The sequence below is a fragment of the Salmo salar genome, chromosome 26, assembly GCF_965601325.2.
Source record: "Salmo salar chromosome 26, fSalSal1, whole genome shotgun sequence".
Lineage (NCBI taxonomy): Eukaryota > Metazoa > Chordata > Actinopteri > Salmoniformes > Salmonidae > Salmo > Salmo salar.
The window spans coordinates 35,022,167-35,037,176 of record NC_138316.1 but is presented as its reverse complement, the minus strand read 5'-3'; the positions used below and the strand labels follow the sequence as shown (position 1 = coordinate 35,037,176).

Sequence of the window (15,010 nt, the reverse complement as noted above, 5' to 3'; positions counted from 1 at the left end):
GGATGACCTTTAACCTGGATCCTGTCTCTCTCTTGTACTCTTCTACTGTATTTTCACTTGTCTCCTCCCTGTTGCACCCCTAAACACACACAAACATAAAATACAATCAGTCAATCAATATCATGGTCTGGAGCTCTTTATATGACATTGTGTGCTGTTGACTGTGTTTGTTCTGTTTGTTGGTATTGTTGTGTTGTATGTGTGACAGATCAATAAAAATATTAAGTGCATTTTTATTTTTTTACCACAGTGGAGTCTGTCTATTGAAACTTTTCCATTCAATTGTAGATTTAAAAAAGCATGTATGGAGTAGCTACTGTTGTTGCTGTAAAAAGTAGACCCAGACTAAGTTTTGCAGTCAGTGCCTGACGCCTTATTCATTGATGGATTGAAGTAGGCCCTATGTATACCACCAAGGTTGATTTATTTGGTCTAGACAGAAATCTGGTTCTAATTATCTGAATTTCCCAGAATGTGGGTTGGCTTTGGCTGCCTCCATGATCAATAAAAAGCGTAATTTCCTTGACCCTCCATTTGTAGGTTAATTGGTGCTTTGTTGTTGGGTCTAGTTAGGAAATATATGAATGAGAGGAGAAGCTCTCCTAACAGCTGATGTGTTGTTGAATAAAACCATGGCAACAACACAATGCAAAACATCACAACTCAACACAAATGCAGACATCTTTGTGTAGGCCTACGTTCAATAAAAGCAAAGCAAACCGATCACAAATAATAAAAAATTAATTCTTGAAATTGGCTTGAGTGGAACCGTAAGAAACCTGCGCCTGATTGTGCCTGATTTTTTATTTTTATAAAATTGTGCCAACTGGTTTGCTTATTTAAAACATTTGATGTAGCCTATATCATTTACTTTTTTCTTTTTTTAAACTTTTACTCAAGTATGACAATTGGGTACTTTTCCCACCACTTTACTTAAGTACATTTTAAACCAGATACTTTTAGACTTTACTCAAGTGGCATTTCACTGGGTGACTTTCACTTTTACTTGAGACAAAGTTGCCCATGACAAATTGGGTACGTTTCCACCACTGCTAATAAACCTGTTTTTGTTTTTATCTGCTGTGAATAAAAATGTTTTAATAGGCCTATCCGGCGTCTAAGTCGGTAATTGGAAAATAGAGTAGTGACTCACGCAAACGCGCAGCAGCCCCAGCGCAATCAAAGCGCTCTCGTCCTCATCTCCGTCTCCGGCTGACAGACAGGAAACTGGGTTATCGCGGAAATAAGAGATCAAAAGAGATGTGTCGGATGTTTCGTGAATAGCCAGCTTCGAACCCGGAGACACTTGATGCTGCCGTCAGAAACCGAGATGATCAAGAACAAAACATAATGTAACAGCAAGACAACAACACAGTATAGCCGTCTGTGATCTGTGTCAATATTTCTAATGATCATCTCTACACGATAACCCTGCTTCTGTTATGGTTAATTGTCTCAATGCACAGAATGGTTAAAGATGAGTAGGCTAGTGCGTCATGTGCAGACCAGTTTAGTCTGTTTCCCAACCCAAGTCTCTTCACAGAACGAGGGGAGAGATGACACACAAAGACAGGTCACATATTTGGGTCACATGATTTCTGAATGCCCCCCCCCCAAAAAAAGATATAGATGTACTATTCTAAAGTGGTTGTTCCACTGGATATCATAAGGTGAATGCACCAATTTGTAAGTCGCTCTGGATAAGAGCGTTTGCTAAATGACGTAAATGTAAATGTACAATTATTATTTGGCGAGAAAATGGAATAAAACGTACAGCACATGGCACCAGAGGTAACTAAAACTATAGTCCTACATTTTCTTTTACACGTTCATGGTGTAATCTGTAATGTGTCCAAAATACACTATGAAACTGGTGTAATTATTTGATAAAATCACCTACACTGATTTAGCGTAACTATTTACGTCATTTAGCAGACGCTATTATCTAGGGCGACTTACAGTTGTGAGTGCATACCTTTTGTACCGGCCCTCCGTGAGAATCGAACCCTCAACCCTGGCGTTGCAAGCGCCATGCTCTACCTGAGGCACACTTTTTCTTCCGTCTTTCCTCTGCCAAAAAATGACCCCTCTCCAAATGTACCTCGTCTTCCCGTCCAGCATGAATATGGGGGTGCTCTTTCTGGTACATACAGTGCCTTCGGAAAGTATTCAGACCTCTTGGCTTTTTCCACATTTTGTTAAGTTACAGCCTTATTCTAAAATGGATAAATTAAATAAAAACATCTCAGCAATGTACACACAATGCTCCATAATGACGAAGCGAAAACAGCTTTTTAGACATTCGTCAGGGAGGTGACCAAGAACCCGACGGTCGCTCTGACAGAGCTCTAGAGTTCCTCTGTAGTAGATGGGAGAATCTTCCAGAAGGACAACCATCTCTGCAGCACTCCACCAATCAGGCCTTTATGGTAGAGTGGCCAGACGGAAGCCACTCCTCAGTGAAAGGCACATGACACTCCACTTGGAGATTGACAAAAGACACCTAAAGACTCTCAGACCACGAGAAACAAGATTCTCTGGTCTGATGAAACCAAGATTGAACTCTTTGGCCTGAATGCCAAGTGTCACGTCTGGAGAAAACCTGGCACCATCCCTACGGTGAAGCATGGTGGTGGCAGCATCATGCCATGAGGATGTTTTTCAGCGGCAGTGGCTGAGAGACTAGTCAGGATCGAGGCAAAGATGAACGGAGAAAAGTACAGAGAGATCCTTAATGAAAACCTGCTCCAGAGCGCTCAGGACCTCAGACTGGGGCGAAGGTTCTCCTTCCAACAGGACAACGACCCTAAGCACACAGCCAAGACAATGCAGGAGTGGCTTCAGGACAAGTCCCTGAATGTCCTTGAGTGGCCCAGCAAAACCAGGACTTGAACCCGATCGAACATCTATGAAGAGACCTGAAAATAGCTGTGCAGTAACACTCCCCATCCAACCTGACAGAGCTTGAGAGGATTTGCAGAGTGCCAAGCTTGCAGCATCATACCCAAGAAGACTCGAGGCTGTAATCGCTGCCAAAGGTGCTTCAACAAAGTACAGAGTAAAGGGTCTGAAAACTTATGTAAATGTGATATTTCATTTTTTAAAATATAAATTCGCAAAAATAAAAATAAAAAAAGTTTTTGCTTTGTCGTTATGGGGTATTGTGTGTAGATTGATGAGGGGGGAAACAATTTAATCAATTTTAGAATAAGGCTGTAACGTTACAAAATGTGGAAAAAGTCAAGGGATCTGAATTCTTTTCCGTAGGCACTGTACCATGTCGTCAATGAAAAAAAAGTGAGTAAGCTGTGCCTTGTAGGAGCGCCCACAACTTTAAGCACTTACAAGCCATCCAACTTTACGTAATGACTCACCCACGCCATCTCTCTTACGCATGAAAAATCTATGGTTAAGGGTGCGCAACGGAAGTCACATACTTCGGCCACGGCTGTACACAGATAAAAGGTGTTTGGATTGCGGTAACTGGAGTATTAGAACGGGACCTTTTGGAGACGAAAGATATCTTCTACTGTGCGCAATCTCTTAAGGACCATGGAGAGCTCCAGACTATGGACCAGAGCGGTGGTTTGCGCGGTGTTGCTGTCCATCGTTCTTAGTGCTGAAATTGACTACTCGGATTCCGAATTGGACCTCGACACAAGAAGTGTGAGAGACTTCTACCCCAAAGATCCGAATTTGACCAACGAAAAGCAACTGGTAAGTTTCTATCTAGGCTTAAAGTAAAACCTGCGACTTTAATGGTTGATAATAATATGATATTTGTCTATTGGAAAGGTCTGCTTTGGAAGGATTTCTCATTCTAGTGTGTCAATATTTCCCACAGCTTGGAGCACTACATGACGTTCTTAAAAAGCTGCAGACCAAGAGACTTCCATTCTGGGAAAAGAAATTCGGCCAAGTCCCTACGGTAAATTTAACAATTTCAACGAAGCTTCTAAAAATGGAACGACCTATACTTCGAAAAACGGATTGCCTAAACTGGCGCGTAAAACTACATTTCAACATTTTAACTTTCATTAAATGCGTTCATATGCCATGTTTTGTGGATGTGGTGACAGGTGGATATTGCCGCACAGACCTTTGCATCTGTTGGCAAAAATGTCACACACGGTCTTATTTTGTCAACCTTCTTTTTTTCAGTGCGACGTTGGAGAGCAGTGCGCAGTGAGAAAGGGCGCGAGAATCGGCAAAATGTGCGACTGTCCTCGCGGAGCTTTCTGCAACTCTTATCTGCTCAAGTGCTTGTGAATTGAATTGGTCTGAATGTAAGTTAGAAGTTGATCGCAAACTAAAACTGTTACATCAGAGCGACATGTGATATAGGAATATTGTTATGATACTACAATATACGATCATCCGGAGACTGACAGGTTGCATTCTGAGAGATTGTCCAAACCCCAAAAAGGCTTATTTTGTAGTTATGAAATATTTTATTTTCAACTGGATGTTTCTGTAACCCAAAATGAGTTGTGCTATGAATAAACAGCGTTCTATCTTGTTTTGTAAAGCAGTCTGACTGGTCTCTCTTTGCTCCAATAATTTCATGATCCACATGCATAAAGATGATGCGCAATGCTGTGTGCGATAATGCTATGGGTTATTTCCTACAAACTCATGAAGTAAAAAATACCTACCAATAATATTAGTCATGAAGTACATGGATTCATGAGGGCTGAGTCTTGTCTGGACTGAGAATGAAATAGCATTTTTAGGCCAAATGGAGATATGGTTAGACATAAACAAAACAGTAGTGTATGAACATTTGTTTAATCTAATAAACAGTATTTACTTAGAGCATTAGACATTTACACAACCTTCATTGAGATTAATAAAAGTTATATAATCACAATAGTTCAACTTGTAGAGAATATTTTATGGTTTTCAAGTGAATATTTTTTTTTATATAAGTGTGTTATTTAACTATTTCCCTTGTGGTGTTTTTCCATAGAAGCAGTGGTGTCACTCAAGGCTTTTTTGGGGTATCAGCAGTCACTTTCTCTGTCTTTGCATTGTTGTGAGGTAACCAACATTACTCGGTTAGAGGAAAGCAAACCCTTTTATTACAGTATTTCCTGAAATAACACAAAAGTAGTGCACAAACCTGGGTATTTGAAGCTGGTTTGACGATTTAAAACACCATATTTCCATTCTGTTCCACCCAAAGTGGCTCACAAACCTGACAGTTGGTGTTTGCAAAACATGTTGTAAATGAAGTTGTTGTTGATGGGCTCTGGTCATAAGTAGAGCAGTGTATAGAGAATAGGTTGCCATTTGGAACACTTGCTCTCACATATTATCACACCAAGGTGTGTATCTGATTCAAACATAGGACTGAATCGTAGGACATTGTTAGGCTGTGAGGCCATATCAGCTAATTACATACATGCAATCGGTGACGCCGAGACAGGTGTTGTAAGGCAGGAGGTGGGATTGCTGACATAGTTCATAGTTGTGGATTGCCTTACAACACCACATACCCAAATAGCTCAAATTTACCCATCCTCCCAGGCTCTCCCACTGCGGTTGATCTCTCCATCTCCACCTCCATCCCTCAATCCCTCACACTTGTCCTCTGATTCCTCTCCTCTCCTCTCTCTTCTCCGATGGGCCCATGTCTCATTAGTAATACATGTGTTGCGTTCATACCCTGATGAAGACAGCTTGCCTGACCAAAAGGTTGGACATCATTTTTTTTCTTGAAAAGCAAGCTCTTCAACGGCACAACTTCAGGCTAAGGAGTGAGTTTCTACATCCCCCCCCCCCCAGCAACCCCAGTCGCCAGCATTGATCTGAGCGAAAATGCAGATCTGGGTCACTGCACCATCTGTAACGGACCTCATGCAGCTTGCCTAGCAAGTACCGCGTCCTCCTGAATCGGCTCATACCTAGGCTTGAGCCCAGGACCTTTGCCTTGCAAACATACGTGACCGCCCTGCTGAAGCATCTTACCAGTCGCGCCATAAGTGGGGCTACTTCAGTCTGGGGAGTGAGTTTCACACATACCCATGTGATACACACACGGTGTTACTTCTCTACACGTTAGTTCCCTTTATGTTTATTCATGTTGAATAGATCGCTGGAGGGGGGAACTCTCTGGTTGACAGTATAGTCTGATGGATGCACACACAGAGAAGCCCACTCGGGACAGTGATGATGAAGGAGACTGGAAAAAGGACCATTATCTGAAAGTTACCTGCTGATGGCAATGTTAACGGCATGCACTGACGCATATCAAACTTACTTTCCTCCAAAGAGCCTGGTCATAAACAACGTTAAGTCAATAGTGGAGACAAATAAAATCTAACTTCTCCAAAAAAGTAGGCCAACAACAAGCTGATATCTGTACATGTCTCTATGATTGAACATGTTTGTGTAACAGACAGTAGCGGTTACAACCTATATGTTGTGATAATTGCGTTGTTTGCTCTATAATCTGTTGGTTCATATGCCTTGCGACCGTGATATACTGTATAGGCCTAAAGGAAAGGGACAATTTTAGCTAGCTAGCCGCTGGAAGAAATCAAAAGGAGGTGCAACAATTCAAGTTGTTTCTGTCAATGACCTATGCTCTCAATGCGATTTTGATAGGAGTGACGCCAAATCCAAACTGGCTTCCCTTGACACTTTTTTGGAATGCCAGGACCATTCACAGTTGAGCTCGCTCAGTTTAGCTCAATGCTGATTGGCTATTATTTGATACTTTTTTTAGTCAAGGGTGCTTGCTGGCTTGCGGCAACATCGCCATACTCTTTTGGACCAGACAGCATCAAATAGATGGCCTACATATACCAAGACAGAGGGGCGCTGTTTCGCTTGCTCGGATGCTTTCCCCGGTGAGATACATTCAGCCACTTGTGAATTGAAGGAAAATTATGAAACACATAGAGACAAATTATTTCGTTTTTTTCTTGGTCCGTTGTTGGGGGAAGCCTGGCTTCCCTTGCCATCCATGAATACACGCCACTGGCAGCGTGCATTCAGTTCTGCCCAGGGCAGAGCTCAAACTCTTCATCTTCGGCGCAAGAACACATGCCACTCAAAGCCCAAAAGTCTCACCCAACAGAGCACAGGAGTTGGCTCAGAGTTGGGAGTGTTGTTGTTTTTTGACTCCACTGGGCCTTTAAATAACTATTGGGCTGACACTTGTGAGGATGTGAGGACAAACATGGTAGTTAATAACGGGCTGTTTAGAGCCAGAGAAATCAGGTCACATAGAAACTTATGCTGCAGCTGGCTTATTTACATAAACTTTACATAACCTAAACACAGCATTGTCTTTCATGCAGTATTTTGCTCTGTTGGTAATTCTGGCCTTGGCATATGTATTTATTTGATAGGGAGTGAGACAGATACAATTGAAATATTTGACTCATCAAATTGACAAGAGTCAGATGCACTCATGTATGTGTGTGAGTGTTATCGCTATCTATGAAACACCATCTGTGGGTTGTACAGAAAACTTTTCCATCAGATTAAATTCCCCACCACATCCAATAACGTTCATTCCAAAGGACCCTCAATGCCTTGTTGTTACAATCACACTACATACATATGTTATGTAACCATGCTGTGCTAAAACATCATTTTTCCTTCACTCATTAAGTATTATACACTGAGTATACCAAACATTAGGAACACCTTCCTAATATTCAGCAGGTGTTCTTAATGTTTTGTATACTCAGTGTATATCTAAAGGAACATATTCCACAGTTAACTAGCTGTGAGTAGCGTAAACACATACTAACTCTCCAGCAGTACTACAACAACCTGAAGGAAACACTATGATGGTGACGCAAGACAGCGGCGGGTCAGGATGAGGTCAGCCACCAATATGCCAATTAAATCACGATTTATAAGGACTTGACTTGGCTTGTAAAGCAACTAACACCTATTAAGCGGGAACAAGGAGCCGACCAAGGGTGACTCAAAATGCATTTTGATGGCTGCATCTATTACCTTATTATTACGGCTATTGAGAGAAAAACGTAATGAAGATGCCAGGGAGAGTGACTAGGCACAATTACTTGTCAATCAGTAGCAGACTCTAAGGGCTGTAATGAGAAAAAGTGGATGGCAAGAACATTATCTGTTTATTATGAACTGGGTGGTTCGAGCCCTGAATGCTGATTGGCTGACATCCGTGGTATATCAGACAGTATAACACGGGTATGACAAAACATTGATTTTTACTGCTCTAATTATGTTGGTAACCAGTTTATAATAGCAATAAGGCACCACGGGGGTTTGTGGTATATGACCAATATAACATGGCTAAGGGCTGTATCCAGGCGATACGTCGTGCCTAAAATCAGCCCTTAGCCATGGTATATTGGCCATATACAATACCCTCTCGTGCCTTATTGCTTAAATATATCCTAGCATGTGTTTTCATTACCCTGAGTCATTATGTTTGAGACATACTACATGGGCGACAGGTAGCCTATCGGTTAGGGAGACGAGCCAGCAACCCTTGAGCAAGGCACTTTATCCCCTACAACAACAGCTCCCAGGGCGCCCAGTGTGGCAGGCCCCTGCACCTCTCCAAAACCTGTATGGATGAATTGAAATTATCTATCAGTGAATCATCAATAAGGCGACAACTATCAAAATTCAAACCCCAAAGACTTGATGGCAACCCAACCTTACCATAATTGGGACTTAATCTATGTTCTTGTCTTTGATAAATGTGTTCAACCTCTTCATGTCAGTGTGGATAAGACACAATCATTGGACGACAAACATTCTTTAAATTATTTTTATTTACAAAAATATAGAAACAGGGACCGCTCATAGAAATGTAAAGTGTCACTAAATATTGTGGCCATTTACACATCAACGCAACCCATTTCATATCATTCAGCTTTGAAAAGGAAAACATTACAGCAGCAATCTTCCATCGATGATTTTTGAGTGTAAAGACTCAAGCACAATCAAACATATCAATCAATTCTATGAACCTGGCTTAACACCAATCATCTGCTTTAGAATTATTGAATCAATTAATAAACATAACAAAAAACGACATTTTCTCAACAGCTTTCCTCACACAAAATAGAACAGAGTGGTTTTAAATGAATGTCAAAGTCCCATCATCAACAAGATCTACATCATGCAGAACAACTAAACAAGATGCCTCCGTTTGTATTCAGACAAACACACCGAGTTATAATAGTGACAATGCATTCTACTGTGAACAGAAAACAACAGTTGAAATAATGATTCTGTCATAGAGGACTTGTGCATTTTAAATACTAGAGCCTGTGTTATATTATCAAAAGTATACCTCATTCTCATTCCATGACTAACTTTGTAACTTCATTAAACAAAAAAGCATAACATTTGAAATGTGATCACTCAGGGAGATTTGGAGCATCAATTGAAAACTCGAATGACGAGCCACACAGGTTTCATTAGTTGCATGTTATTAACGGTATTGATAAACAGTAGAAATGTCCCTCGTTTAGTGGTCGGGTTGTTAATCAGATAGCTGATTAAATGGCTTGAGGGTCAGACTGAGTGCAGCCGCACACATCCACTATAGTCCTGAGCTAGGTGTAGGGTTAAGTTGCACCTAGAGGCTGATCCTGGGTCAGCTTAGCATTTTCCCCACTAATGGCTACGGTTAGGATTGAGGGAGAGGAAGCTGATCCTAGATCTAAGGGGAACTTCACCCCGGAGCCCTGAGCTAGAGGACATAGAAGGAAAGTGCCTGGTGTGACTATAGACCCAAGCAAAGGGAGGGAAAATGTGGTGACATTTTGTAAACATTTCTCCATTGTGGTAGGCAGCAGACAGGCACAACCGATACTGAAAGGGACTAAACTTCTTACCATCCCCACTCTGAAGGAATCCAAATGACCTATGGAACAAGAACTGGGTATACGCTCCTCAAGAATAATAAAAGCATAAAAACTACTAAGTGGTGGTGATGATGCATTGAGTCCATCCATTCAGTGGTACTGTATGACTCATAGAGCAGCTCCATTCAAACCCACACAACTTCTAAATACCAGGGCCATGTTCATTAGGGCACACAGTAGCAAAACGTTTTGGAACAGAAAACTGAAATTAGCATTTATTATTGGACAAGTCCAGGAGAGGTAGTTCCTCCCAGTTAGGGATGTGCATGGTTATTCAAATATTCGAACAGACGTTAGTATTCGAATACTTGTGTGAGAAGAAAGAAATATAGGCCTATTTTACACAGAAAAATATTTTTCTAAATTAAAATATCCATGGGACATTGTTACACACAAGGATATACCATGGCATTTCAAATGATTAATTTAATAAAACAACTAACTTTTTATGACGTGCACAGTGCACCCCATAAAAAGACTGGCAGCCGACCCGTAGCCGTGTGTAGCTTGTTGTTTATGTTGGCCAATCAGTGGAAAAGAGGCTAAATGTGTAACAAGTGGAATGAAAGTTCACTTATGCAATGCAAGATGGAATAAAATTACTAAATTAAAAGTTAGTGAAATGAGAAAGAATAACAAACAACTGGTAGGCTGTTGTTTTATCTGAATGGGGTTGGGGAAAAAGCGCAGCATGTGGCCTCAATTAGCCTAGCTAGCTATAGCTGGCTAGCTTCTCTAAGCTACTCCAGTTAAGACAGGCACTGTTATATAGGATAATAAATAACATTGAATTGCCTTGGTGTCTCTCTCTCTCTCCCTCCATCCATCCATCTGTTCGCCCCCTCTGCAGCTGCAGCAAGAGCGCCAGCCTCTCTCCCTCCCGCAGCAGAGCAAAGGTAAAAAACAATAACACATGTATTTTGAATATCTGACAAAAATTCATTATATTATTCAAATTGTGAAATTATTTCAAACCCCCATCCCTACGTCCCCATTTTACTACATTTTGGTGCCTACTGAACATGACCCTGGAAAGGCCCCCGGAGGATACTCTATGACTCATGGCTGTGCTACGACGGCCCGTCTCCCTGCTGCTCTGGCTGGAAGGGGTAGCTGATAGCGGGAGGGAAGCCCGGGTTCCTGGGCTGATCATCCAGCAGCACCAGATCCTCTACATCCCTACCATTGAACCGCCGGCGGCAGATCTTCACCGTCACCTTGCGCCCCTGGAAGGCCTTGAGGGCCTCCTTGGATGCCATGGCCTTGGCGGCCGCCTCGTCACGCCCATAGCCCGTGCCCAGATAGACTGTCTGGCAGCGCAGCTCGCACACCTGGCCCTCCTTCTGGGTGCGTGCCACCGGCAGGTCGGGGATGTCCTTCAGGGGCACAAAGACGCAGCTCAGGCTCTCTTTGGACGACTCAGTACAGGCACGCAGGATCTCAAAGTGGTCCAGGTTGGGGCCGAAGCCCCCTGCCGACACCAGCTTCCACGCCACAGCCTTGTAGAGGCGGTTGAAGAAGGGCTGGTGCTCGGCAGGCGCCTGCGGGGGTGGGCCCTGCTTGAAGGGGTTCCCAGGCTTGGCTCGCTTGGCGCAGCTGTCGTCGTCGCCCCCTGAGAATCAGCGAGATAAAAGACAACTGAGTAGGGATTCTTCCAGGCAACACTGGCTTCACCTGCAGAGGACAGATTCCAGCGGTGTGAGGGAGGCGTCGGATAGGCAGCGTTTACTTCAAGGCCATTTGGCCAAAACAAAAGCAGCAGAAAAAATACTGCTGTATGATTAATCTAACCGTAACAATGTAGAATATGTTTGATGGAAAAGTACAGAACTTTTCTCACTTTAATTGTCCCACAAATATACAGAAATGGGTATACAGCATCACGGTAATTGCCGTTCAGTGTATTGAATCACTTCCATGAGTTAAGTCCCGTGTAGCTCAGTTGGTAGAGCATGGTGTTTGCAACGCCAGGGTTGTGGGTTCGATTCCCACGGGGGACCAATACGGAGAAAAAAATGTATGGAATGTATGTTATGTATGCATTCACTACTGTAAGTCGCTCTGGATGAGAGCGTCTGCTAAATGACTAAAAATGTAAAAAATGTTAACAATACTGTACAACCCTGAAGCAAAGACAGGCCATTGGTCAAAGACAGGCCATTGGTCAAAGACAGGCCATTGGTCAAAGACAGGCCATTTGTTTTGTAGGGCTATAATATTAGCGTCAATTAAATTGTTTAAAGTTGGACTCTCTAAACTATACAAGGAATCTAAACTTTAATTAGTTTCAAATCCAAATGAAATCAACGTTTATTGATCAAGTGCACAGGATACAGGTGTAAACAGTACAGTGAAATACTTACTTGCTAACTCTCCTCAACAATGCAGTAAAATATCAATCAAGGATCAAATGTCAAACAAAGTCCTAAATAACAAGTAGTAATAAAAATTAGAAGGGGGAAAAAGTAATAAAAACTAGTTATGAGAAGTTTGTACACAACTGAACATACAGTAGGATTTCAGCATCATACCTGTAGTCCTCTTTCCTTTCCCCATGATTTCATCTCTGGTCTTTCGAACTGGAGCATCATTGACAACCACTCCGTCTGCCATTTCCTTGATCCTGTCCATGACAGGTTGAGGGTATCTGCAAAACAACACAGTCAGAAGAAGACTAACTTCCCCTGTGGACAGTTGACCGTGGTCTTTTTTTTCTACATTGGTTTACTTTTTTGGAATACTGTAGTAGTTTTTCATTCTGGTTGGTCCAAACTGGAAAGTATATGTTCTAGTGTTGAATGATTTTTAACCAGAAGCTATGGAAGAGCACCAGCAGCACCCCCCATTGTAACTCCAACTAATACTCTTTTCACACTATCAACAGTGCTGACCCCAACCATACTGTGCTGGCTGGGATATTTCCTTATCACTGTCCTTTCCAGCAGGTTTTCAACTACTATGGTGGATGCATAACCAGGCCATTGCAGCTCAGCTCGTCTCTGTAGTATAGGCCAGGTAACAGATGCTTTTATCCAGATAGACTTACAGTAATATGTGCATACATTTTGTGTGAAGTGTGAAAATTATATTACAGTAACGTCCACATCGAAATCCATTACAACTAAGTTCCTCTATCCATTCCTCAAACATAGCCTGTTTGAGATCTAGTTGACAAGACAGCACAAACAGATCTGGGACCAGGCTACAATACCTGCAGCCCAAGAAGATGTGGTTGGCCCAGCATATGGACAGTGAGAGCAGCCTGTCCAGACTGGGGCTGGGGAAGCCCGGCTGGACTGTGGGGAACGTCTCCATGTTCCTCAGGAAAAACTCTCGTCTGGCGTGCCACTGCTTGTTGGTCTCATGCACTCCTCGGAGCGACTCCACCCACTTGACCAGGTGAGGGTTCTGGTCCAGGTACTCTGAAACAATGTCCTCTCCACTCCTCCCCTCCGCCATCACTGTAACACAGAGCAGAGACACAGGACACAATGTGTTAGGCTATATCAGTGTTACAGTGACTAGAGGCAAAAACAGGCTACTCAAGACGCGAATCAAATCAGCTGATTTGATGGGAAATTATATACCACACTAAGCCCAGTGTGTTTTGTGTTCTGTTTGTCATGTTTTTCTAGAGGCACGGCATCAACAGATTCATCAGGCACTGGAAGCTGTTGCTGTTCTATGACAGTTATAACGACAGAAATATGGTTATAGCCAGAGTGCTTCACCTGCAATTTGTCAGCAGCGGCTTGTTAAGGGGGAATATTATAACGCTACGGAAGCTGAAGTAGTCGTCTTCTGACATATTTTCAAGTCACAGCTGGCATCTATTCTTTGTGATTATTGTCATCACTGCCTACCAAGAAACTTCGAGATTGTGGGGAGAGGGCGATTTAACTATCATAACAAATATCACGTAACGTTAGTAGGGCCAAATCAGAAAACCGCTCGTTTACGGAAGTCAATGTTGGTTTGTTGCAATGCCAGTTGTCTAACATTACAGTCTCTGTTGTTACTAGCTAACTCATAATCAGAAGTTAATCCAAACAGATCATTCATTGATTAACTTAACATCAACCGGGTTAATATATTTTACCTAGCTAGCCATCCTCCAATGCGGCTAGCCAGATAGCTAGCATTGAATTAGCATAAGACTTTAAAACAAACGCCGGGTATTAGCCTAGCTAGCAAACACAACAAACGTATGTTGGTGGCTGCACTACGGCAACGTTAGCTTTATTTGAGCAACATATGGATAACTATATCGTAGAAAGTTGCAGAATATATTTTATTGATAGCAAATATACAGTTCAGAACGAACCTCGAGCTGTCCAGGCAGCGCCGTTGCTGTATGAGTCATGACCAGTGAGGCAAACAAGTTGGCTGTCGAACTACAACTTCCACACGATTGCGCAACAACAGACACCACAGGTTTTTGATCAAAGATATAGCTACTTCGAGACAATTTATATATATTTTGGAGGTTTTAGATAGCAAATAGTGATCATTACAGTAGCTAAATCAATCGTACAAGGGAAGAAAACGTTTAATCAATTTATGTGGAAACCAAAGGAAAGACTACAATTCCCATAACTCTTCACCCTCGTCATTGAAACGTCATCGGGTTGCGGCGGCGACAGGATCGGCGGTGTTGTGATTGAATGACAGGCTCAACACTGCAATTTATGTCAACTTTGACCTGATATCCGATTTTAAGTTAATTAAAATGATTCACGAGCTCCTGTTGGCGTTAAGTGGTTACCGTGGGACTATATTCACATGGAACAAACGGACAGGTTTACAGGTATATCGGGTAACGTTACCTACCTAACTACAGTACAGAACTAGCTCTACAAAGTACAACCACCTCTGCAAGAAGCTGGCTAGCTATGATAATCTTTTTTTTTCTCAACTAGCTAGCTAGTGCAACTAGCTAGTAACCTTATGAATTGTTTTATTTTCTGCCTTTGTTGGCACCCATCACTCGTTTTTCTTCTATTGTTGCTGTATGTACACTTCACTATAGTTCTGTTTAGTGACTGGTGGTAAGTGTGACATGCATCCTACTGAACCTTTTAGCCGAGTTTTCTCAACTCCACGATGTACATATAGCTAACTGAACCGTA

The 15,010-nt window shown here is 42.2% G+C and overlaps 2 protein-coding genes and 1 pseudogene across 3 annotated transcripts in view; 2 read left to right on the top strand and 1 right to left on the bottom strand.

Annotated features, from left to right (window-relative positions):
* Window positions 1–3,390: 3,390 nt before the first annotated feature.
* On the top strand, window positions 3,391–4,528 carry LOC106587806 (cocaine- and amphetamine-regulated transcript protein). Its single transcript, XM_014183838.3, has 3 exons — window positions 3,391–3,717; window positions 3,845–3,928; window positions 4,162–4,528. The coding sequence occupies exons 1-3, from the start codon at window positions 3,553–3,555 to the stop codon at window positions 4,267–4,269; spliced, it is 357 nt and encodes a 118-aa protein (XP_014039313.1). The 5' UTR covers window positions 3,391–3,552; the 3' UTR covers window positions 4,270–4,528.
* A 4,234-nt stretch (window positions 4,529–8,762) lies between these two features.
* On the bottom strand, window positions 8,763–14,293 carry LOC106587820 (protein CDKN2AIP homolog A). The gene is made up of 4 exons (XM_014176465.3): window positions 14,206–14,293; window positions 13,093–13,342; window positions 12,413–12,528; window positions 8,763–11,493 (listed from the first exon to the last, which is right to left on the bottom strand). The coding sequence occupies exons 2-4, from the start codon at window positions 13,338–13,340 to the stop codon at window positions 10,952–10,954; spliced, it is 906 nt and encodes a 301-aa protein (XP_014031940.2). The 5' UTR covers window positions 13,341–13,342; window positions 14,206–14,293; the 3' UTR covers window positions 8,763–10,951.
* The window catches only part of LOC106587819 (gamma-tubulin complex component 4-like), a 27,867-nt pseudogene continuing 26,553 nt past the window's right edge, over window positions 13,697–15,010 (top strand). Inside the window, exon 1 of the transcript XR_014382847.1 lies at window positions 13,697–14,688. The product of XR_014382847.1 is annotated as a gamma-tubulin complex component 4-like (transcript). The remainder of the gene's footprint in view (window positions 14,689–15,010) is intronic.